This window comes from Magallana gigas, chromosome 9 (assembly GCF_963853765.1).
Source record: "Magallana gigas chromosome 9, xbMagGiga1.1, whole genome shotgun sequence".
Classification (NCBI taxonomy): domain Eukaryota; kingdom Metazoa; phylum Mollusca; class Bivalvia; order Ostreida; family Ostreidae; genus Magallana; species Magallana gigas.
This window is the reverse complement of record NC_088861.1, coordinates 24,060,657-24,087,444: the sequence shown is the minus strand read 5'-3', so window position 1 is coordinate 24,087,444 and position 26,788 is coordinate 24,060,657. Positions and strand designations below refer to the sequence as shown.

General features: G+C 32.2%; 1 protein-coding gene and 1 long non-coding RNA gene across 2 annotated transcripts in view; both read left to right on the top strand.

The window, feature by feature from the left end:
• Positions 1-21,115, top strand: part of LOC105339221 (probable cytochrome P450 49a1) — a 34,605-nt gene extending 13,490 nt beyond the window's left edge. Inside the window, exons 3-10 of the mRNA XM_034479806.2 lie at positions 11,002-11,230; positions 11,615-11,793; positions 12,824-13,013; positions 14,145-14,325; positions 14,727-14,890; positions 15,724-15,805; positions 19,886-20,104; positions 20,567-21,115. Of these exons, the coding sequence (XP_034335697.2) occupies positions 11,002-11,230; positions 11,615-11,793; positions 12,824-13,013; positions 14,145-14,325; positions 14,727-14,890; positions 15,724-15,805; positions 19,886-20,104; positions 20,567-20,686 (1,364 nt within the window). The 3' untranslated portion in view covers positions 20,687-21,115. The remainder of the gene's footprint in view (positions 1-11,001; positions 11,231-11,614; positions 11,794-12,823; positions 13,014-14,144; positions 14,326-14,726; positions 14,891-15,723; positions 15,806-19,885; positions 20,105-20,566) is intronic.
• On the top strand, positions 1,685-4,946 carry LOC136271775 (uncharacterized). The gene is made up of 2 exons (XR_010709768.1): positions 1,685-2,388; positions 4,646-4,946. It is a non-coding gene; the product is annotated as an uncharacterized lncRNA (long non-coding RNA).
• Positions 21,116-26,788: the final 5,673 nt, after the last annotated feature.

Sequence of the window (26,788 nt, the reverse complement as noted above, 5' to 3'; positions counted from 1 at the left end):
GGGAGGTAATCCTTACAGATTTTATTAATTAATTAATAGAAAACACTCTAAGATATATTTATATAAATACATCCAGATGGAGTTTTTTGTCTTTATGTCTTAATTTATAAAAAAAAAAAATATTTTTTATAAGTATTCTATCAACTGACAATGCAAAGTTTTTGTTTGTCAATGATAAATTCTTAGGAGCTAATGAGAACATCAAAGACAAGTGTGGCTGAATTCATTTGTCCCAAGGGAGCCATTATCTGAGCCATGGTTCAGATGGAGCATGTGTTTAGAGGAAATTGATAATCTGTAAAATGGGTGATGGTTTTGGGGCTATTTTAAAACTGTTTCATGTAAACCAAAAGGTCTATCATTATAAGGAAATAAATAATATAATTATTAATAAAGAAGTTAAACTATTTTTAGAGGTTGTTTAAATTTATTTGTCAAGTAATTTGATGAAGTGACCCTATTGGGCATTAATTTAAATGAAATTCAAAATTACTGATATGATTGTAGTGTTTTGGCAAATTTAAAATTGTTTGTAATATTAAATTTTCTTTTTTACATATTTTTACATAGTATGGTAATTATGGTAATGTTTTGGGAGTTTATTAAATTTAACAAGCTCATCAAAGAAAATCATAGTCCTATGGGATCAATTTTCTGATATGGAGTTCAATTGTGCCATAGGAGAAAGTGAGGAAAATTTGAAACAACTAATTGCATCTGTCAAGACTCTTATTAGAAAGATATTGAAAGTTTTATCAACAGAAGAGCATTGCATTTCTATTCACTGCAAAGGGAGGGGTTATTGTCATTTTGTTGGTTTTTCTTTAAATCAATTAAATTAAAAAAATATGTCATCAAATACATACATTTGTAAATGTATTACTGTTATAGATATGTATTTACAGTGAAATTCTGACAATTTTGATTTTAATTTTTCTTTGTTAACTATTTTTTTTTTTTTTCAATTCTAGAATTTTTTTTTGGTATGTGTTCCAAACCTTAATTATTATTCAATTCAATTATTTGTCCCATTTGAAATTAGCCTAGCGGGGGTATTAGTCCCATTAGGACAGTTCTAGTTCGATTTTTTTTTTATCTTTTTGTACTTAGGTTTCTTTGTTACTAGATTAAGAACTCTGCTTCTTAGACGTACTTCTAGCGTTGCTTTCGACATTAGCGGAAAACCCACTCGTTGCTTTGCAACGAGCTTTGCTCTAGTTTTTTTTTTTTATCCGCAAATTTTGTGTAGCCATTTCTCGTACATTTGTTGTCTGATTGTTATGAAACTTTCAGGGTATGTAGACAATGTTAATATCTCGAGACGTTTTTTTCAAATTTTTAAAATTTACTTCCGATTATGAGTTATTGCCCTTTAATTGAAAATTTGGGGGTCTTTTGTCCAGAGTTGATCTCGGGAACTACAAAAGATAGTTGCATGAAATTTAGCAGGATTGTTGGTAACATTTTATAGTTTTGCTGGCATGAAAATTTTGGCAAAATGTGTTTTAGTTTTTAAGCTATTTGCCGGTAAAGTTTAAGGTTTTGGGGGGTCTGAAATTTTGTTGCTTTTTGTATAATAACCTTAAAACTAAAAATAATTTGTTAATACATATAGAACAAAAGTTGTTTAGAATAACGAGAGCTTTCATTTAAAATTCAGAAAAAAGGGCTGGCCCCTGTAATTAGGGGTCAGCAGCTCATACACGTATTTTTCTACTAGCAAAAATCGTTATCATTTTATGAAAAAAAATTAATTCAGTTATTGTTAATATATTAAATAATGTCATTTGGTATCAAATTTAAAAAGTTCTGTGCCCTATTTTTTTCAAATTTCATAAAACAAATATGTGTGAATCGTAACGTTACATGAACGAGTTAATTTGTCTACATAGACACACAAGCGAACAAATGTCATTTTAAGGCCCAGGCATTTACTGCATTACGTTGTGTTGCGTCTTAGATAAATAGTTGTGATTCAATTTCATTTTTTTCATCTATATCATTTATGAATTCAATGAACACACATTATTTTAACGTTCTATGTGCAACTATTTGTCGGGGCGCCCCTGTTTGTAACCCCCGCGCGCGCGCCGAATGTAAACAGTATCGAACGGCATTGTAGAAAAGAGAGAGCCGTAATGCAGAAGAGAAGTTGTGTATTCTTTCGATGTACAAATGCATTTTCAATTTACTGTGAAACATATGAACATGCACAGGGAACAATACTACATATTTGTTTAAGGAGGATATTTTTCTCGTGTGAATCGTTTACGAGGAAATTCTGACAGCCACACTTCTGTCGACGATCAGCCGTTGATAAGCTACGAGTAATAAATGAGAAAAGATGGACATTAAAGTGTGTGATTTATGTGGATGTTACTGAAGAAGGTGAGGCTTTTACTCCTTTTAAAGTTTAAAAAAGTTAAAGTTAAAATTTAGTATATAGTATAGATGTACATGTAAGTACGTGCACACTGTTTGTTTTTGTTATGGTGTGGGTGTTTGTTTACTAACGTGTAATTTTTACATGTTTCATGGATGTTTAGACTCGCTCGAGGTTCATGGGGGACTGGAAAGGGTACCTGAATTTATCTATTTAAAAAAATAACAGATTGTGAATTTTCAACTCAAAATTCAAAGCAGGGTCTAATTAGAAACATATCATATATTCTTGTGCAGAAGACTCCAAATGTAGTCATGAATATCCTGTAGACATAACTTCAAGTAAATAAAATTGTATACTTCAGACTTCAGAGTTAAAACATGACTTTAATATCTTTATGATGCCAATCATTGTATCATTAGAAAGGTTTAGCAGACCAACGGGTACCCGGTACATGTACTTGTACATGTAGGTTACAAGTTAGAACTATGCGTACTATTCTACCAGTTCACATAATTTTTCTTGTTTAGCAGTTATGATGTGTACTTAAATTGTCCTTGTTAATGTTTTAAATGTAATTTTTTATTCTCTTTTTTTAATCTGACTACTGGCAGTACTGGCCTGCGAGCAGTTCTCGCCGAGGACCATTTCTCGCTGGTGCACTGTTACATCATATTTTCGTATATAATTTTATGTGTTGATAAAATGACGTAACAATGCACTGGTGAGAAATGGTACTCGGCGAGAACTGATCGCACGCCAATATTAATTAATTACAGACAAAAACTGAAGGTTGCGCGTGTTATTTTTTATTGAACAACATTGTTTAAAATAATTCTTTATATATGTGATGATCAGACCGGTTTGAATACCAGTGCCAGATAGCTCAGTTGGTAGAGCACCTGACTAGAGATTCAGGGGGCCCAGGTTCAAATCCCGGTTTGGTCCTTCATTATTTCTCCCATCCTATTACAATATTGGTGTTGTGACCAACCCCTGGAACTAACAGGTTAACTCCTGCCAGGGGTGATCTTCGAGGGCGAAGATCATTTAAGGGGGAAGGAATGTGACGGTCAGACTGGTTTGAATACCGGTGCCAGATACATGTAGCTCAGTTGGTAGAGCACTTGACTAGAGATTCAGAGGGCCAGGTTCGAATCCCAATTGTTCCGTCGTTATTTCTCCCATCTTTTACATATACATGTATATCAGATATATGACAGATGATTAAGGGTCATCACATGTTTTGCAAGATGCAATAAGTGTTAAAAACCTTTACTTTACAACACAATACATATAAGTTAATATTTATGTTTCTTGTAATTATTTGGTGTGGTTTTCTTGACAGTGTCGCATAAACAATTTACACGCTCCTAAAACACAAACTTTCTTTTTGTGGATTCAGCTTACCGCTGATTGGCTGCTGTTGCAGCAGACAAATAAGATATGCACGCACAAAACACAATGAACTTCTCAGAGAATGAGTTGAGTTTATTTCAACTGTTGGAATTTGGGTTTTTTTTTTTTAAATGTATACTTGTGACAAAACATATATGTGGTACATACAGCTGTAGCTTTATGAAGAAAATTTTGGTTAGACCATATATACCTATCATGCAAGTAAATGATATTTACAAAAAACTTGCAATTTATGGCGCACAAAATATACGCTAGTTTTATAAAGATTGACATACATGTAATGTACCACATTCTGTGAAAAATAATCTATTAAAAATTCTTCATTAAGTTTACTCATACATGTTTTATGTTTATTACACATAGTATTGTTTTTAAAACATGTAATTTATAAGAAAATAAGCAAAAACCCTCGCTAAATTTATTTGCCAAAAAAAAAAACACAGTAGAATTGATAAAAAATGGTATACCAGAAGCTAATACCAGTACATGTACTTTGACGCTGTTCGGTGGGTAATATTCGTTTGTAATTTACGAATTGAAATATTGACTGTTGCACTACAAGTACGGTAATAAACTCTCTCTCTCTCAAACTCTCTCTCTCTCTCTCTCAATTTGATAAGTGTTTATACCTATGAACATTTTTTAAAATTATATTATGACTTGATATGCAAATTTTTGATCTTGTGCTGCCTAAATGTTATGTTATGTATTGGGATATGTCATACCTATTACACTGCATGGTCAGTGTATTTTTTCCAGAAATACTATGCATATGTTAATGTAAACACAGCTATTACTAGTACATGTATGTAAACACAGCTAATTATTTTTTTTTTATTTCAGCTCAAAACAGACTCTTGTTACCACATGGCTTTTACCGGTACCTGTTGATTCTTGTGGGTCAGCTCCTGAGATTAACCTGTCACCTCTATCCACATGCATATTCCTTGTGTTCTACAGACTATTTACCGGTAATTCAAATTAAATCCGATAATGCATGAACAATAATGGAACTTGAAGAAAGCATCATGCCATGTTGTGGTTTGTGTTTGATAAGAAATTATGAAAACAAAATTAAGGCTGTTTATAAAGAAATTCATAATTGCTGTGAAAATTTGTTTTTCAATAAAAGTATGCAATTATGTTTCCTTTATTTTTTATTTCATAAAGATATTTAGATGTGTTTACATAATTGAAAAATCCCCCCCCCCCCCCCCCATTTAATTGTCTGCATTAAGATTACATGTAGGATATGTAAATGTACATTTGACTTTGAAAGAACATCTGCTATGATAATTACTTTTGAAATGAACAAGAAACAACCTATTTCTACCTTTCTAAGGTATATATGCATAAAAAAAGTAGAAAAACATGTCAAATTTGAAAATTTTTCATGGAAATCAACTCGATCTGTCTCCAGCTACCTGGGTTTGTTTGAATTTAATTTTAATTTAAAGTAGATCCAGTGTTCTGTGATGTCACACATTTTTGTAAAACTTTGAATTCTATAAAAATTGTGCAAGATAGTTTTATTTATTTTATGTGAATATAATCACATGGATGTAATTAGAATTATTGGTAGGTTAAAGATATTTTCGCACTTAATTTTATACTAAATTTCCAAATTTTTATATATTTTATCTATGCAAAGGGGAAATAACTCTTTTTCTGACTTTTCTCTCAGTTGTATGTCTAAATACTATAGTTTTTCTTATTCCAACGATTAATTTTAAAATATTTTTGTAATTTTAGTTTTCTGATAAAGTTGACATTAAAATTAAACAAGAAAAACAAATTTCTGCCTACAAGATTTTACTTCTAACAGAAAAAAAAAACTTTTTTCTAATGCTAAGATATGCTTTAGTTTATGTTTATCTGGCATCTCAAAAAGTGTGATGACATGTATATTTTTTCTAACAATTGATGACATTTAAGTCTATTAAGTCGAAATCAGTTCAGTTTTTCAACTTTCCTCAGAGAATTTTACGAGTATGGAGCTACCTTAAGGCAGATGTCTAACTTGTAGGTTGTAACTTACTGTTTTAGCATGGTTAGAAGGAGACTAGAAATCAGAATAGATTAGATATTCACTAAATATGATTGTTAGCTTACTTTTTTCATGAAAACAAGAAATCACAAGCAGGACAGCTGTCTATTTGTTAATTAAAATGGTACAAATCATACAATAAACAAATAAAGATCAAATTTTAGAATCATTGATGATTGTTTTCAAATATGTGTGAGAAATTACTCAAGGAAATTGCCACACGTTTCATAAAATTAGGTAAAACATTTCAAACCATGACTTTTTATGAAAATCAAAAGATTGGGGGGTGCGGGGTATACATGTAAGGGTATTTCTAAGTGATGTGAAGCTTTTATCATGATTATATCATGTAGGCGTATGTTGTATTGAATAAGGTTTCTTTTTAAAGGTGGTTGAACAAAAGTTGACCTCTAAAAGGTCAGGTAAAGATGTTATACTATGGAGAACCCTGTAAATCTGTGTTTACTAAAGGAACTTGGAAATGGTGGGTTCACTTAAATGGCCATATTTTTATTAAACCTCAATGGAATTGGCAATATGCGGTATTCTTTTTCTCAGAATTGCATTAGCTTTCTTAGTCTTTTCATAAAAATGTTAGTGTACTAAGTTAAAGGTACAAGGAACAGTTTCGGATAAAGTACCGTCAATATTTTTGTAAAATTGAGGGTGACTGTACTTGAAGGTTTATCATTGTTGGGTAGATTCATGAAATGAATTTTAATGATTATCAATAGTTAGAGGGATGTCTCTTGTTGGAATTGGTAAGCAATATTAAGGCCCCTAATTTTAAGTACATGAGAAGCAGAAATAAATTGTGAAACTTGCGGCTATGACAGATATGTTGACTTTACAGTGAAATTGAAGGTTACAAACGGGAGGTTATATAACATGAAATGTAGGTGGATGGGATATTATATGCCTATTTAGTATTTACTGGGTATGAGGACAATAGCAAGTTTATCGTCCCCAAAGACAGCAACTATTTAATGAGGCAAAGCCAAGGGAAATAGTTGCTGTGGAGTGGGACAATAAACTTGCTATTGTCCGAATAGTCAGTTAATTGGTATTTCATTATACAGAAGAAAACTTTATTTGTCAGCGATGCACAATTTCTTGATGATAAACAAATTAGAGTTAAATCAAACTTTGTATTTAATTCGGTAATCTTATTAGGTCAGAGGTGTTCCGAGTTTAAGGTGATATGGGACACTTCCATGTTGTGACGTATTGTTTATCGAAATAAACAATAAAATAAAGTGTAATTATATAAGTACATGTAGTTTCTTTTCAAAAATGGTCACCTAACTCCTTAGCACAGTGGGTTAGAGGGTTACTAGGAACCTGTAAGTCATGAGTTCGAATCCCGCTGGGGTTTTTACAATTTCTACCTTTTCAAATATTTTTAAAAGCTATTTTTTGGTTAAATATTGTAAAATTTGAAAATTCTAAACCGGTGAAAAGTTTTCAATTATATAGTACTTTAATCCACATTAATATCGACAGATGTCCCATACTACCTTAAACAGGAGGGAAATCAAATTTTGCTGATGAATGGTTTTGATGACTATTCACCATGGGCAGATAGCATGGATACTATTTTAAATTAGATAAAAAGGCATGTTTATGCGGGCGCCTTCTAGTGATCAATTTGTCCGTCTGTCCATCCGAGATGGCTTGACAGGAGCATAGCTTCTCTCCCCTTGGCCCAATCTGGCTCATACCTCATCCACAGGGTTCCTTTGGTTGAAGGATGTGCAGTGACCTTGAACTGTGTTTTTAGGTATAAGGTTAAGGTCATAGCAGAATTATATATATAAAATCCTTGTCTGGAGCATATCTTTTTCCCCTTTGGTCCAATCTGGCTAATACTCACAGAGTGTCTCAATGGTTAAACGATGTGCAGTGACCTTGCATGAAATTTCTAGGTAACGGGTGAATATAATATCGGATCATGCAAAAATCCTTTTTTGAGAGCATATATAATTTCTACTAACCCCTATTTGGCTCAGACTTCACATAAGCAGAGCATTTGAGTAAAGGGTGAAAGGGTGTGTAGTGACCTTGAACCTATTTTCAGTGAAAAGAAACTGTGAAGGTCATAGCAGAATTATATTTTTAAAAATCCTTGTCCGGAGCATATCTTCTCTCCCTTTGCTCCATTCAGCCTCATACTTCACCCACATGATGCCTTTGATCAAAATATATGCAATGACCTCGAATGATATTTGTAGATGAAGAGTCAAGGTCATATCAGATCACACAAAAATCCATATTTTAAGAGCATAGATATACTCTCCTTTTAGCCCCTATTTGGCTAATATTTTACCTTTACAGAGTTTATTGGTTAATGGCGTGCAGTGACCTTGAACCAAGTCTGTCAATGTGAAGGCAGGGCTCGACATTAACGCTTGTCCGCTTGTCCGGTACCAGTTAAAAAAATATGCGGACAAGTGAATATTGCTGGCCACTTGTCCGACTGGACAAGTGCATTTTTTATATTAAGAAGTCTCCAACATTTAAAAAAGAAAAGAAAGTTTTGTGATAAGTTTATCCATAGTCTCGTTATAAGTTTATCGATTAGTTATTTTGAATTTCGATCCCGACATCAAATTGCAATGCAATTGAGTTACTCTTGATCGGGATTGAAGTTTACTAATTTCAAACAACTTTCAAGGTGTGGATCTTAGTTCTTACAAAGTACCAAACACATATGTTTAGAAAAAGAAAGGAAGAAAAGGTAGCAAAGATAAAGGATTATGGAAAGAAATGTAACTAATTTTAGGTTTCATTCATCATTGATAGACTATGATGACTTTCCATGTTTAGTTTAAAAAACAGCTGAGAAATCAATATAACAGTTACATGTATTTTTAAACCTGATGCTAAATTTAAGATGTCTTGTAATTTGCCATGACAAAGCTACAGCTGACAAATCATGTTTAATGTTATATAGAACAAATACATGTACATAATTATAGGAAAGACACTTTAAGTTTCCATTTAAAAAGTCAGGTTATTAATTATAGCTAGAGTATTAATCAATAAATGATTTTATTTTAGTAATAGAGTACTGTAGTTTTCAAGTTGACAATATTCGATCTTTAATATTGAAAAATTTTCGGACAAGTAAATGTTTTGGTCACTTGTCCGAATGGACAAGTAGGAAAAAAAGTTAATGTAGAGCCCTGGAAGGTCATAGCAGATCTTTTTAAAATTAGTTTTAGACAGTAGATTATTTTCCAAATATGCTTAATCTTGGTCAGATTGAACAAAAATGCATGTATGTTAGGGGGAATGAAATTGAATTAAAAGTTCTATGCCAGCTGGAAAAATTTCAAGTTATAGGTCAAGGTCAAAGCAGAATTCTCTGAAATAACATAAGCGGGGCCCTTTGAAATGTTCACCATTTCAATGTTGTCTGGTTCATAGTAATTTTACAATACAAAATATTCACAGAGGTACAGTAAAGTAAACTTTACATCGATAAGTTTCTGACAATTAATGACGCAACGAGCACACAGTACGAAAGGTCAACCCTTTGAAAAGCAGTGAAGAGAAAAAGTTGCTCAGAATTATGTTTTAAACAAAATTCATTTTTTACGTAAATTTTAATTTTGCATTCTGGGTTAAGAAAAAAGATGTTAGTTCAAGGTAAAGTAAACTTGTACCTAAAATGAAGTCAAATTTGTTAAGTCGTACTCAAACATATTGTTTTTTTTTTAAGTCGTTCTTGAAATGGTTAAGGGTTTTTGGTTAAGTCGTACTTAAAAACATTCGGATTATGTTAAGTTGTACCAAGAATCATTTGATTTTTTTTTTTTATCTTTTTGTACTTAGGTTTCTTTGTTACTAGATAAAGAACTCTGCTTCTTAGACGTACTTCTAGCGTTGCTTTCGACATTAGCGGAAAACCCACTCGTTGCTTTGCAACGAGCTTTGCTCTAGTTTATTTTTCTTTTTGCTTGCAAAGATTTTTTGGATGAGGCTGCCATCCACCCACCCCCTTTAAAAAAGGCGCTGCTACGTATAACGTTACGTTTCAGGAAATTACCGTAATTATAGTGAATAAAATATTTGTGAGCATTCATCCAAATTAGTGCAATTTACAACTGTTTCCTGTATCTGAAGAAATGTCCTTATTCGTCAGCTGTTCTTTATCTTAGCCTTTGCAAGATTTTAAGAGGATTTTGGTCATTTCAGCAGATTTACAATAACTTCAATTAGAGTAATTTCCCCTTATCAGTGCTTATTGTGACGTCAAAGCTGACGTTGGTTAAGTATCGTCTTACTCTTTAAAACTCCCCTGAGAAATAAAAGTATGCGAAGTATACTGTTTTATTTACTTAAAAAGCATGATGTTCTTAAAATTACACATCTTATAAGCTTTTCAAAGGTTTTACTTTGATTCTCGGGAGAACGTGATGTTGGAACGTGAGGTTGGAAACCATTGGTACTATGAATTGTGGGTCAAAATTTACTGACTCCGAAAAAATATATCGGATCAATGTGTAAACGTTTGTGACGTCACACGATTATTTTTAATTGAAAGTGTACTGAGGTGAACTTTAGAGGTAACATTGACTGTATGTCGCTTACATCGTTATTGTTTTTACTGTCTAAATTTGTCTTGCTCATTCTCGTGAGAGTGTGAAGTGATAAAAATTGCCATGATTACAGGGAACTACTGGGACGATTAAAACGATGCATTACTGGTCCGATTTACTGACGCCAAAAAAATCCGTTGAATGAATGTGCAACTAGTCCGAATTTTCTATTCACACACGCCTTGCCGGTAGAGCTCGCTTCGCGCCGGCGCTGCGCGCCGGCGAGCTGCGCTCGCTATAAAGTGTTTCATTTGTAATAATGAAATGTTACGATGAAAAAAAGCGCAGCAACACACAATTTAAACTTGTCAATTTTTGAAAGCCATTTGTCGCTTTGAAAAAATTTTTTTGGAACAAAACTAGTAGTGTAATCCGATCAAGAGCGCTGATATTCATATACCTTCAACTTACCTGTTTAATTACATTCATTTTACTTATTACTGGGGATTACTTACAATGTAACTTACTTTATATAGACCGTGTTTGTTAGAGACATGAAATTAATGTGTATTCGATTAAGACGTCTTGTTTCTTCTGTAATATTGTAGATTGTAAGTTAGATGATTTCCAGGTAAAGACATTCTGTTCTAGTCTCCAGAAGAAATATGGCGATATAGTCAGGACCCGAATCAAAAACAATTGGACAGTGTTTATTTTTGACCCGGATCTTGCTAAAGAGGTTTTGGAAATACAATTGAAATACCCCTACCGTCCACCAGTTGACATCCTCAGAGTTTACAACGACAAACATAAGCTCAGTCAAAGCCTTGCAACATTGTTAGTCTCTCTCTCTCTCTCTCTCTCTCTCTCTCTCTCTCTCTCTCTCTCTTTCCTAAAAGTAGAAAAAAATTGATAAGCAATTTCTTCTCTGTCAAAACAAAGTTAAACATGCTGAGCATTGGATTGAAAAAAAAAATTATGGCTTGTCTCCTATATGTACTTTTAAAGGTAATGATCCTAAGAACACATGCAATTCTTTTGATATGTTTGATTTAATATTTTTAAAATAGAATTCAGTCATATAGATATTAGTGCTCGTTATTTATTTAGATCATATGATTTTTGTCGTTGGTATTAATGAGAATACAGTCGTAAGATTGAGTTTCTGAAGAAAAAAAAGTAATTTACTTGTTTAATATCTTTCATAACTCTTATTTAAAGAAATGGCGAGGCATGGGCTAGATTACGTAAACCCGCACAGCAGCTGATGCTAAGACCATTGGCCGTGTCTGCCTATGTAGACACTCTGTCAAAAGTAGCTGAGGACTTCGTACAGAAATACAAAGATGGCGGAACCATTGAGGATCTCCGACCAGTTCTTGTCGACTACGCAACTGAAAGTAATAATAATATGTATTAAAGTAGTCAGAAAAACCTTAAGGAATACGTAACGTTACTTGAAATATTTCTGAAATACACAATAGAATGGCGTAATTTTTTTTGGTAAAAGTTAATTTCAATTGATTATCTTATTAAGGAAAAAATATAAATTATAAACCCCGTTTTCTCAAAACAAAAAAAAATCGAGTTTCAGCGTAATTTCATAATTTCAAAACAACTTGCATTCGAATGGCATTTGTTTGATCTTTGTGCATTTGGCCTTAAATCATTTAATATTGCATTACTTGTGTTTCATCATATGATAGTAAAAACCCGATTTGGACATAGTCATAATTTTAAGTGTTTAGACTTTATTCTCTTTTCCGTTAAAAAAAAGTTTAAACTTTGATTATTCTAAATTTCACGATAATTTTTTTTTATATAATTGATATTTAAATAATTGGGGTCATGAAGCAATACTGTTATGTTTTTTTTCTATTCAAGTGATACAAGTTCTTTTAAAAGGTCCAATACCATGATAAGTATTTCAAAGTCACAAAAAGGGATTTAACAAAATCTATTTTATATATTATGTTATTTTCATCACAATCTACTTAAAGTTATCAGTTTTAATATAATTCATTTTTATTATTAATATGTTTCAGTGTATTTAAATTACTAAAAGGTCCCCGGTATAAATGAAAGTGCATACACATTTGTTCTATCTATTAAAAAAACACACCAGGCAAATTCAAACAATGGCTATTTCATTTTATCCTCCAATGAAAGGAGATTCATATAGTAATTTCAAAACAATGTGGGCAAGGTTTCATTTCAATTTCAATTTTTTGAGAATTTTACAAAAAAGTGTCGACCTTAATAATGTTTTGATTTCATTTTCAGAATATACAAATGAATTTTTATTAAACAGTTACAAATAATTGCACACCGATTCATGCAAACATTTCGACGTTTGGTACATAAAATTTTAAAAATAAAATTGTGGTTTTTTTTTTGTCTCAGTGACATTTATATTAATTTCTGTGTCAGGTGTAGGGATGCTTTGTTTCAATCGACGGTTTGGGTGCATGGATAAGACGAGCATCATTGACGTCAAATTTATCGAAGACATATTTGACGCAGTTGATGTGGACGGTAAAAGTCTTGGATTTAAGCCATATCTCTACGTTTCAACTCCATTGTACAGAAAATTCAAAAGGGCAATAGACCATGTTTATAGGTTCGATATTACTCGTTTGATTCATTGTTTTAAAAAAATATAACATTTATCTAAATATCCTTTTCATACATGTATCAAGCAAAGCAAAGTTATTCTTCCTTTTAAGCTCGCTCGCTGAAATCTTATTTTCATCATTTCTAAAACCAATTTTTATCGGAAATCTGTAACTTTAACAGCAACCTCATACATGTACGGTGTAAATTAAAGTTTGTCAAATTTATTATTATGATTTTCAGACAAGGATTGGGCTACACTCGATGGTCGGATTTTTACATAAGAATTTTTTTTAAACTTAATCTCAAAACCTAAAATGTTTTGATAAAAGTCCGTAAAACTTAGTTCAAATTTTAACTAAGTTTAATTTCATAAGGGTATAACAATATATTTGATATTTTTCTGTAAAATTATCATGCTCTATTACGGTGAAAGTTTGTAGACATTGCCATATGGGTAAAGAGATATCTTGCTACATTCGTTAAGCTAATTTTCATCATGCAGTATATATTTACATCTACCAAGTACGATTCCCTCTACTTCTTACAGAAACTTATAGTCAATTCATAGCTCTATAGAAACAGCTAGACTGAAATCTAAAAGTCCCGTTTATCGATTGGTCGAAACTTACAGTGGCTGAAACTGACAGGAGTGAAATCGACACGTCCTGTTTATCGATTGGTCGTAATCTACAGCGACCTAAGAAAAATCACGGACTGCACGAAATAATCATGATGATGTTAAACTCAAAGTCTCACGGGAGACGATTTGGCTGTTGCGTTTTGCTAACGTACTTATCTACATTAACAGTAATTTAGTGAATTTTACTTTAGTTACTTTTTATAATCAATATTTTTAATTAGTTAAAAGAAAGATGTAAATATAAATAATAAAATGCTTTCTATAATGATTCATGCGGGCTACATGTATGAAGGTAGCGATTATTGCAGAAAAAAAATTACATAAGCCTTATGTATTTTTTCTGCAATGTCGCCACCTTCATATCCCGAATAAATCACCATAGAAAGCATCTTTTTGTTTAATTATACAGTGTATGTGTGTGCGTGTTTAACTGTGATTTCCGACTCCACAAAAGTAAACAGAGAAACATAATACATCATTGATGTTCTCTTTCAGTGTATTCCAGGTAGAAATCAAGAATGCATTGTCAACTTTGGAAAAAGTGAAAGCAGAAGGAAAGCTGGAAGAGTATCTTGAAAAGCCGAATCTACTGTACTCGTTGTTGAGTCATCCCAAAATGACCCCAGCCGATGTGGACAGAACCCTTCTTGACCTGTTCATTGCAGGGATAGAGTCAGTGAGTTATCTGTTACAACAATTACATGTACATGATGCACAAAAATTACACATTAAAACAGATTAAATCTACATCTGTAGGCATAGTTTTGAAAAACAAACACGAAAAACAAATAGCAACAAAAAAAACAACAACTAAAAAACAACATATAACAAACAACAAACATCAAAACAGAAGGAGACTGCATTGATATTTTTGTGGTTTTTTTATTGCTCTGTTTGTTGGTGGGTTTTTTTCTCTGTCTTTTTTCGTTTTGTTATGTAAGTAATTAAAAAATATTTTTATATGCCGATATCATCTTTTATATTCTTAATGTATGAGTCTATAATTGCTCACTATCATTCTTATCATATCGTGTTTTTCTTGATTATAGAAATAGTCTGACGTTAATTTTTTTCTAGACTTCAAACACGTTAAGTCTTTTGTGGTTCGAACTGGCGAAGAATCAAGATAAGCAAGAAAAACTTTACAAGGAAATTTCGTCGGTTTGTGGCAATGGTGACGTCACAAAAGAAGCTCTGGCCAACATGTCGTATCTAAAGGCATGTGTGAGAGAAACAATGAGGTAAGAAATTTTTTAAAAAGTTGTGCGATTATACAGTCAATAAAAACCGAACTTGTACAACATAGTCTAAAGTATAGCATATAATTGAAGTTTCATACGTACCATAGCATTCTACTCTCCACATCACAGCATTGAAATATCATACATGTACTATAGCATAAAATCTCATGGCGCATCATTAGATTTTAATTCATCAGAGCATAACATAACTTAGAATACAGCATAATTTCAACTTTATTTTGATGGGGATTTTTTAATGAGCAAATGTTTTTACATTGCAGATTAGTGTTAAATTTGTTTATTAAATATTTTACTTCTATATACATGTATTTGTAACTTTTTTTGTTGAGAAGACGGTTTATTCAAATCTTATAGCCAAGCATACCAATAGCATTATGATACCTCTCATTTCGATTTCTTGTAGCATAGCATACAAATCTTATAGTATTGCATAAAATTCTCAAAGCATATCTGATTTATTGAATCGCATACATAGCACAGCATAAAATTGTAAAAGATATGTCGATTGAATGAAATGGCTGAGGGTACTATAAGCTTAATTAATATGTGAATTATATTTTCCTCTCAATTGTTATTTGAATATCAAATTCGGAATTAAAATTACATGTTTCATGCTTAATATACCTGTAATTTATGATGGTGTATTTGCTATAATTCAATAAGCATATTCTATGCAGGTCGTCTTCTTGAAGTAAAGGTAATGATTGGTCATTGCCAACTAATGCAATCTTTACTATGTAAAACATTTTGATATATCATCTTTGTGGACTAAACTGTTGGCAAATTTTCTGACATTTTTTTTATTGTTGAAGGATTTATTCCCCAACGTCCCCTGGGTCTTACCGCCGCTTTGACAAAGACGTGGTTCTGGGTGGATACCATATTCCAGCAGGGGTAAGTCTACCCCTTTCTTCACTCCATATCTCTAAGCAATATATTTTAACATATTTCTCGCTTATCATTTCTATAATGATGACTGTCTTTTCTGGTTTTCGACTTGTCAAATGTAAAATTGATTAATTGTCCATAAAATCAAGATGAAATAACCTTGAAATAGTATACTTTTCTTTTTTTATTTACTATCATACAATTTGGGATAAAAATGGTAATCAATGTTTAGATTCTAATAAGGACTATATTTTTGGCGGGATATCGGCGTAGGAAAATATCACATGTTTATCACATGTTTCGCAATTCTGAATTGCTGTAGATTATATAGTCTGTATTAACATGATTTATTTAAAACAATGTTGGATTTTTTAACATATGTGAAGTAATGATATCATAATGATACTTGGGTTTCAGATTCGTTTTTAAAATAAGATTTCCCTATCAAATTTCTAGAAGCTTTTAAAAGTCACGCTGCCCATTCTATACATTGATTTGTGTGAAAAAATCACTAGAATCAGTTTTCTTCTTTTATTAAATTGTCAATATGTTAGATATTTAATTTACATCTTTATATAAAGTCTTCATTATACCTAAAAATCAGAATTTTTTTTTATATTTGAAATATAAAAAAAGAACAATCAAAATATCTTCAAAATTCAAGAAAATTAGAGGAAATGCGGGCTAAGCAATATCAATTTTAGTTAAAATATTTATTCCAATTTAGTAATATAAGCTGTTAGACAATCTGATATCCTATCATTTCTCTGAAGAATAGAAACTTCATTTCTTAAACAGATGTCTACATAACTGCAGCTAACTACATTTCTTTTTATGATCCTTTAAGTTGAAGAAAAAGGTAGTCACCTTGACTTGACCTTCATGTGAAAACAAGATGGTTAAATTTAATAAAACTGATAGAATCATTTGGTTATGTGATCTGTTTGACTGTGTCAAAATTTCATGAATTTCTTATTATCAGACGTATGTTTGATAACGAAAAGACTCCGTCCTTGATAATCAATAAGTTTCATAATCAGAAGTATGCGCTGTTAATTTAATCATCTAGAAAAGATCAAGTTTTAGGTCAATATTCAGTTATCTTGAACAAAGATTTCATTTTGTTTTTAGCTCACCTGAACCAAAGGCTCAAGTGAGCTTTTCTGATCACAATTTGTCCGTTGTCTGTCGTTGTCGTAGTCGTCGTCGTTGTAAACTTTTCACATTTTCATCTTCTTCTCAAGAACCACTGGGCAGATTTCAACCAAATTTGGCACAAAACACCACTAGGTGAAGGGGATTCAAGTTTGTTCAAATGAAGGGCCACGCCCTCTTTAAAGGGGAGATAATTGAGAATTATTGAAAATTTGTTGGTATTTTTCAAAAATCTTCTTCTCAAAAACTAATCGGCCTGAAAAGCTTAAACTTGTGTGGAGGCATCCTCAGGTAGTGTAGATTCAAGTTTGTTCAAATCATGGTCCCCGGGGGTAGGGAGGGGCCACAAGAGGGGGATCAAGTTTAACATAGGAATATATAGAGAAAATCTTTAAAAATCTTCTTCTAAAAAACTAATAGACCAGAAAAGCTAAAATTAAAATGGTAGCATCCTCAGATAGTGTAGATTCAAGTTTGTTCAAATCATGGTCCCCGGGGGTAGGTCGGGGCCACAATTAGGGGATCAAGTTTTACATAGGAATATATAGAGAAAATCTTTAAAAATCATCTTTTAAAAAAATTTATTAGGCCAGGAAAGCTCAAATTAAAATGGAAGCATCCTCAGATAGTGTAGATTCAAGTTTGTTCAAATCATAGTCCCTGGGGGTAGGGTGGGGCCACAATTAGGGGATCAAGTTTTACATAGGAATATATAGAGAAAATCTTTAAAAATCTTTTTTTCAAAAACTATTAGGCCAGGAAAGCTAAAATTAAAATGGTAGCATCCTCAGATAGTGTAGATTCAAGTTTGTTCAAATCATGGTCCCCGGGGGTAGGGTGGGGCCACAATTAGGGGATCAAGTTTTACATAGGAATATATAGAGAAAATCTTTAAAAATCATCTTTTAAAAAAATTTATTAGGCCAGGAAAGCTCAAATTAAAATGGAAGCATCCTCAGATAGTGTAGATTCAAGTTTGTTCAAATCATAGTCTCTATGGGTAGGGTGGGGCCACAATTGGGGGATCAAGTTTTACATAGGAATATATAGAGAAAATCTTTAAAAATCATCTTTTCAAAAACTATTAGGCCAGAAAGCTAAAATTAAAATGGAAGCATCCTCAGATAGTGTAGATTCAAGTTTGTTCAAATCATAGTCCCCGAAGGTAGGGTGGGGCCACAATTGGGGGATCAAGTTTTACATAGGAATATATAGAGAAAATCTTTAAAAATCTTCTTTTCAAAAACTATTAGGCCAGGAAAGAGCAAATTAAAATGGAAGCATCCTCAGATAGTGTAGATTCAAGTTTGTTCAAATCATAGTCTCTGTGGGTAGGGTGGGGCCACACTTAGGGGATCAAGTTTTACATAGGAATATATAGAGAAAATCTTTAAAAATCTTCTTTTAAAAAACTATTAGGTCAGGAAAGCTCAAATTTGAGTGGAAGCATCCTCAGATAGTGTAGATTCAAGTTTGTTCAAATCATAGTCTCTGTGGGTAGGGTGGGGCCACACTTAGGGGATCAAGTTTTACATAGGAATATATAGAGAAAATCTTTAAAAATCTTCTTTTCAAAAACTATTAGGCCAGGAAAGCTCAAATTTGAGTGGAAGCATCCTCAGATAGTGTAGATTCAAGTTTGTTCAAATCATAGTCCCTGTGGGTAGGGTGGGGCCACAATTGGGGGATCAAGTTTTACATAGGAATATATAGAGAAAATCTTTAAAAATCTTCTTTTCAAAAACTATTAGGCCAGAAAAGCTCAAATTAAAATGGAAGCATCCTCAGATAGTGTAGATTCAAGTTTGTTCAAATCATGGTCCCTCGGGGTAGGGTGGGGCCACAATTGGGGGATAAATTTTATACAGGAATATATAGAGAAAATCTTTAAAAAAATTCTTTTAATAACTTTTTGGCCAAGAAAGTTCAAATTGGTGTGTAACCATCCTCAGGTAATGTAGATTTAAGTTTGTTCAAATCATGGTCCCTCTGGGTAGGGCGGGACCACAATGGGGGATGAATTTTTATAAATAGAGAAAATCTTTAAAAATCTTCTTCTCAAAACTATTAGGCCAGAAAAGCCCAAATTTGAGTGGAAGCATCCCCAGATCATATAGATTCAAGTTTGTTTAAATAATAGTCCAGGGGTAGGGTGAGGCCACAATGGGGGATGAATTTTTACATAGGAATATATTGAGAAAATCTTTCAAAATCTTCTTTTTAAAGACTATTTGGCCAAAAAAGCTTAAAGTTGTGTACAGGCATCCTTGGGTAGTGTAAATTCAAGTTTTCAAAATCACAGTCCCTAGTGGTAGGGCGGGGCCATGATGGCGGTTTGAATTTTTACATAGGAATATATAGAGAAAATCTTAAAAAACATTCTGGGAAAGTTTTCAGTACAAAACTCAGTACTATGTGTGAAAGCACAGGTTATGCAGATTTAAGTTTGATGAAACCATGATTCCCTAGAGAAAAGTGGGGCCACGAAATGGGGGGTAGGGGTATATAGGATAGAGAAAAATATTCTTACAGGTACAACAACAAAAGGGGCTTGGTATTTACCCAAAAAAAAGAGGTGGATAAAAATTTGCAGATTTTCAATTTTTTTTAGCAAGATCTACTGTACTTAGTTGTCAAGATATGTTGATACTGTAATGCTAATTTGATCAGAATTAAGGCAATTGTTGCTCAGGTGAGCGATGTGGCCCCTGGGCCTCTTGTTAAATCCTACTTTGTCTTGTTTCGTTTTACATTTATTAAATGTCTTTTATCTGAATTTAGTTTGTCTAATCATGTATTTTCAAATGTACAAAAAATGAAATAAAATTGAGATACTTCCATGTATGCACCCCCTTACACGGTAACGCTTGTGTTAAATACCAAAATCATACAACATAAATTAGTATAATCATATTTAAACCAATATTTCAGACCGAGTTGGTCCTCTGTTTTCAACAAATGTGTGAAGATCCTCGGTTATTTAAGAGTCCTGAGAAGTTTCTGCCTGAGAGATTCATGCGTGACGACACCACATTGACGGAAGAATACAAAAACACCAACCCGTTTGCTATACTTCCGTTTGGCTTCGGTCCAAGAAGCTGTATTGGGCAGCGCTTTGCAGAAACGGAGATGCATGTCCTCACTGCAAAGGTAACATAAAAGACTGATTGGCAGAAAGGATTAATTATTTTATAATCTTTCTGAAAAATGATACAAATTGAATGAGAAATAAAACATATTTAATAAACAAAGCATGAAGTTGAATGAGCCCATCAATTAATAGTAATATATGCATTTGTTAGATAAGTTATAGTGTTCATGCGCGAATTTAGGGAAGGCCCCCTTTTGATCCTTCTCCCCGTGAAAATAAAAAAAAAACACTTACCCCACCCAAGCCCTGACAAGCAGATTTCCTTTTCTACCCCTCCCCCCACCCCCGGAAAAATTTCTGAATCCGTTCATGACTTATAATGTCATTTTGCATTAATGGCTTAAATAACTTCCTCTAAGGATTACCAATGTAATAAATATGTTTGTTGCTGCTTATCTCGATATTGTTATTTATATTCATTCAAGATAGATTTCAGACTCTGGTCGGGTTTTTTATTACAGTTTTTTCGTCGGTTCAAAGCCTCGCTTTTGCCGGATACAAACAAGACAATGGAATACAAATACCGGACATTTGCTGTTCCTAAAAACGCCGTACCATTGACAATTACTCCGAGAGTGTAGAAAGGTTGTACCTCTGACTTGAAAGTGTGTCTTTTATTCAAGTACGCATATGATTAGGTAAATGACTATTAAATATTCTGTTGATTAAAAAGTATATCTGAAAAGAAAACATTTTTAGAAAAGATATATGTTGATATATGTAATAATTTTTTTTGTACGAATTGACCAGATTTTCTTTCATTCTTTTTAATTTTTTGTTTTTGTTTTGTTTTGTTTTGTTTCGTGTGTGTTTTTTTTTATAAAAGATTGTAATGTAGCTTTGACCTGAATGAATTTAAGGTTATTTAAAGTGTACATATTTTACAATTTTTTTCTAGTACATTCATGTAGTATTATATGATATACATCAGTATGTTTACATATAAATGCAATGTTACTGAATACTTACTACATTTTTAAACTTTAAATAAAATGAAGTTTATCACAATTGTTGGACAGTGTTTTTGTTTTTACCGAATGATTATTTGTGAGTAAACACTAATGAACATGATTTACTGCCTTGGGGAACTGCATGGAGACAACTAAAGATGATACCAATTATCTGTAAAAAAAATAACAATTATGCCAACATGTATAGCAATTTGAATGAAAATTGTATACAAAAAATCTTAACAATGCATCTAAATCAGCGCTTAAATGTTAAACGAATGCGTATATTCCTACGCCGACAATTAGGTCTTGCGTCGAATTGCGTAGATTTTTATCTGGTCATGCATGTATGAAATACAATCAATTTTGTAAAAAAAAAATGCAAGGAAACATATAACCTGTACTTTAAGTGGATTTAAATATAATACCACATTGCCAGTCGTAGGTTACTAGAAGTTGAATTTGCACTCTCAAGGTAAGCACTTGTTATTTGATTATTTCAAAATCAAATTTATGAACGATCTACCTAGAGTTAAGTGATCATTCTCTGCTTCAGAAGACCGGACATTTTTTTTATTTACATTTTGAAAGCTTTATGGTTCACCATGTCTGTCGTTTGACTAAATAAATGCCTCTTTGTGGTGGCTCTGATTGAATGCATTGTATTTTTTGGCCATCGACGTTTTTGAGATGTTGCTTCACAGTAGAAGCGACTAAGTTCTGGTAAGGGGGGGGGGGCGTGGAAAAGTGTTTGGTTTTTAGCTTACCTGGCTGAAAGAGCTTAATTGAGATTTTCTGAAGACATTACCTAAATTCTGTTTATCAAAACAATATGATCTTTTATAAGACCAGTGCGGGAAAATTAACCCACATTCTAATGCTTATTTTTTAGTTTATAATAATTTAATGTTTGTTAATGTTAATATTATTTTATTGAAGTGATTTATTTGATTAGAATACGAGAAGAGGGTTAATGTTGAAACACATAGATTCTTTAAAATACCAATGGAGAAATTATTGTTCGGCCATTTTTTCAATAACACTGCATGTACTTATACAGAGCATTTTTTTCCCGATCTTAAATGTTTACCCAAAGTTGCTGAATACCGAATGTTTTGGAAGGAAAAATGAGTGACAAGGGACCTTCATCTTGTAATCAATTAAATGATGCACTGGTATTTGACCTGTACTAAATACGGTAGATTAGATTCACGAGTGTTAACAAATCATCATACTATCAACAAATTAGAAATTCAGTTCCAGACTTTGTGATATAAAAATATTTTTTCAAAGTGCGTTAAGAGTGTCTTTACTAGAAAAATGTTGATGTATTTTCATTACGCACTTTGAAAAAAAAATTTCAAAGTGGGTTAACTTGGTCCAAAATTTAACGCACTTTGAAAATGTTTTTTCAAAGTGCGTTGCAACAGCTCACACATAACGTTTCGAACTATCTTTTAAACACACGTTGACAGCTTCATCAAAATTTTTGATTAATAGTGTTATAAATAAGGACTTTATTTTGATATATTTGACTTTTAAAAAAGATTTAAACATTGATACAGTTACATTGATAATGCTTTAAATAAGTTTTTTTTTCTTTACATGCGTAAGAAATTCGTTTTGAATTACACTTTTTTCTACTAAAAGTATTGAATTCGTTCCTTGCTTAGTTCAAAACATTGTAGTTAACAATTTCTGTGTAGTGATGACTAAGTCACACAACAGAGAGAGCTTGCTGAAACGTTTTATTAAAAGAATTTTATGTTTCATTATAGCCTATAGGAAATGTTCATAATTGATTGAATTGAAATGTATTTCTTTATTTTTTTTTTTTTTTTTTGGTCGTTGGTTTTTTGTTTGGGGGAAATGGGGGGGGGGGGGGGGGGGGGTAATCGATATTAAAAGAGTGATTTCACAATGCTTTGGACAGCCTTGGAATTCTCTTGCAACAATTATGGTTCGAGTATAAATAGAACTTGTTTTATAAATTGCTGGTCTTCCCCACGCTTTATCATTGAAAGAAAATGGGTGAATTTCTTTAACCATAGAAAATAATTTATAAAGGAAATTAATGCAATAATATTATTATTTATCGTACAAGCATCGAATACATTAAATTTTATAATTACGACATTTTCTTACTTCGTGCAAAAAAAAATCATAGGTTCCGATAAATATATATGTTTATAATGTAATATCAAGATTTGTGGCATTGAAACGTTTGTAGCAAAATTGGCCTTAGGCTAGGAATTCATTGATGAAATTTTTAATTCTAACTTTTTACCACAATTTGCTTCAAAAAGCAGGGGTTTTTTTTCGAAGTATTTAAGTTCAAAGGGTACTTATTGACATTCAAATACCCAAATTCAAATAATGCTTTTGTGTTAAATGTGTGTAATTTAGCGTTTAATGATGGCGTATATTACTTTATTTTACGATGGCTATATTCATTTGCTGTTTGTTCTTGATAATGATGAATTCACCAGTACTAACTCATGAATATATGAAACAACACAAAAGCGTGTATATATATATATATATATATATTGAATAGGCTTCATATAAATTTTAAGTTAAGGTCAGGCGGCACGTTCTTCAATTTTATATTTTATATAACCTTTTCCACGAATTTGTTGATGGTTTACTACTATTTTGACAAGCTTTCTTTCAAAAAATTAGGGTACCTTACCAGGCATTTCTGCCAAATACTAGAATATGCAATTTCCTACATTATCTTCTTGAAAATACACTAGAATGGCTGATATAAAAATAAATACATATTCAGCACAGCAAAATTCACTATTGGAACTCTATCTCGAACTCACTACCTCTAGAACCTATCCGCTATTGGCAGTGAGCGGCCACGGTTCTAACCACTCGGCCATCTAGACACATAACCACATCAAATTAAATTTTAATCATTTTTAAAATAATTAAAAAATTAATAATTTTTATTGGAACTCTTTTTACGAGGTTATACTAAAAAGATTATCGAGGAACGTGCCATCTGACCTTAATATAGAGTAGGTTTAATATGTAACCTACTAAAACAATATTTTTCTACTGATACTGAAGTCAGTGTTTTGCATTATTTTTATAGTACTTTAAAAAATGAAGAACTTTTCACAAGTCTGAAACACAGTTGGAACTTTCATTTTTTATATTTTTTTGTACATTGTATTTTTATTTCAACAATACTGTAGAATGATACATTTAATTGTGACTTATGTAGCTATATCTACCTGCGTATGACACCATTCACACATCAAGGGGACGAAGCCGATAAATTCATTGAAAATATGCCGTTCACAAACATTTTTCGTTGGAGAAAAAAATAAAATCAACACATTTCTTATACAAATATACCTTTGCATTACGTGTACATCGTACATGAATAATTTCTACATTATTCATCAGATAATCTACTAAAATATGAAAAAAAATCTAATTATTGAATACAAATAATCTAATGAAAATGATCGATTGTTTGTCTAAATATGACATTTCAACATGTATAAGGCGAGTGCAAGTATAAACAAGCATTCTGAGATATTGCATGAGCAATACACGTTCCCTTCCGGTTTGTATTATTCTATGAAACCTTTGAAGCATACAAGTATTTCTGAACTATTATATACTAGATATTATCTTTTAATCAGAGAAAAAAGAACAAACTTAAGGAAATTTTAACTATATAATTGATATAGAAATTAAATACAAAGTGAGCAAAATAAATAAATACTCTATGTTTTATCTGCTGTAATTTCGCCAACCCCATCAAGTATTCGCTCGTAGAAATTTGTGAAAAAATGCACTGTTATGCACACTATCATTTCTTACCGTCTTCTGTACCACAAATCAAATTAAACAGTTAAACAGCCCGACCCGATTACGAACCCGATTGAAATAGTGCCACAAAAATACTATTTTACAAAACTTATTTGTTGTAGAAATGATAAAAGGAATGGTACAAGTAACGCACGGTATGAATTATTGACTACATACTGGCCTCGTTTATCCAATACAAACCAAACCCGATACCGAACCCAAAAGTTAAAACATTTGATTATAAAAAAAATGTTCTCGAAAATATGTCAACCAGACGCTACCAGAGTGAAAACTTGATCTGTAGTTTGACATTTTGAAGTTGTACAGGAAGTTTCATATTATTCCTCAAATGCATAAGAAAGTGTTGAAATCTGAAGTGGGAAAGACAGACGGACGGAAGGACAGACAGACGGACGGACTGACGGACGCAGAGGAAAGCTATAGTCTCCTCTGGTGAAATCTGTAGGTGACTAATAATGTGTATACAGCATGGTAAGAAAGTTTCTATATGAGAATTGATGCTACACTGTACCTATCAAAACATTCTATTTTCCTTATTTCATATGAATTTAATCAAATATACATGATAAATAGTAAAATTTATCATGTATGGCCAACAAAGAAATTCTCAGAAACAGATTTAGCATTTTTTTATAGTTACGCCCAAAAATATGGCTACCTTTGCATTGGCTAGGCGTAGATTTTTGGCTTAACTAAGGTGGCACGGGACAGTTTTTCTGATACAATTCTAGTAGCCAAGGGACGCATTTCTTTGGAAACTCTGTAACTATAATTTCCTCAGTTCCCATTCAGCACAAATACCTTTAAATCAATCTTTATAAGGCCAATCACCAATTTCTGAAGAAAATTACTAGTCAAAACCTGTAAAATTCTTTACATACTGGTTTTTATGAGATTTTGACCCATTCATATTTTTCATGATTTTTCAGCTTTTTATACCTCCCCCAGCTAATTCCCTGCAGATGGTTGACCTTCCGTATTGCGTGCATGTTGCACTATCACATGTCAGAAACTTACCGGTGTATAGTTTACACCTACTTTTCGTGTTATTTTACCTCCCGTCTGTAACTTGCAATTTCACTGTTTAAAGTCAACACAACAGTCATAACCGCAGGTTTCGCATTTTACTTATGATTCTCATGTACCTAACATATGGGGCCTACATATTACATATCAATTTCAACAAGAGACACCCCTCTAACTAATGTTAATCATTAAAAATCATTTCATGAATTTTAGCAACACTCATAAGCCTTCAAGTACAGCAACTCTCAATTTTACAAAAATATTGGTACTTTATCCGAAACTGTCCCTTGCTACATAAGAGCAGGCCCAAAGTTACGCCTTTTAATGAAACTTTATGTCAGTTTTTAGGTTACATGTACGCCGGGCGTACGCCTTTTAACGAAACGAACCCCTGGCCTTTAAAGAAGGTCAATATATGAGTCTCAACTGGCCTGTAATACATGCCGTTTATGTTGACAAACCTATAACCGACTAAAACTGGTTTTAGACAATAAGATTTAAATGTGCATGAGAACATTTTCAAAGCTTTTCGAATTGCCCTATTTTTTTCCATAATACACATTTCAAGGTTTCTTAAAAGGGTAAGAAAGAAATTAGATGGTTTTAAATACATGATAAAAAGATCAAATTTATAGTGGAAAGTTCAACTGATCCATTTTGCTGATAAACGACAAGACTATAGGAGAAAACAAACACTAAATTATTGTTTATGAGTATGTTTATTCGGTACAAAGATACAGTAAATGTTTAAATTTCAGGAAGAATATTTGAATTTTTTAACTAATTTAAAATAATCAAAATCAAATCATCTGCATGGTTTTGAACTGTGTTGCTTTGAGGTAAAAACGCCTTCTG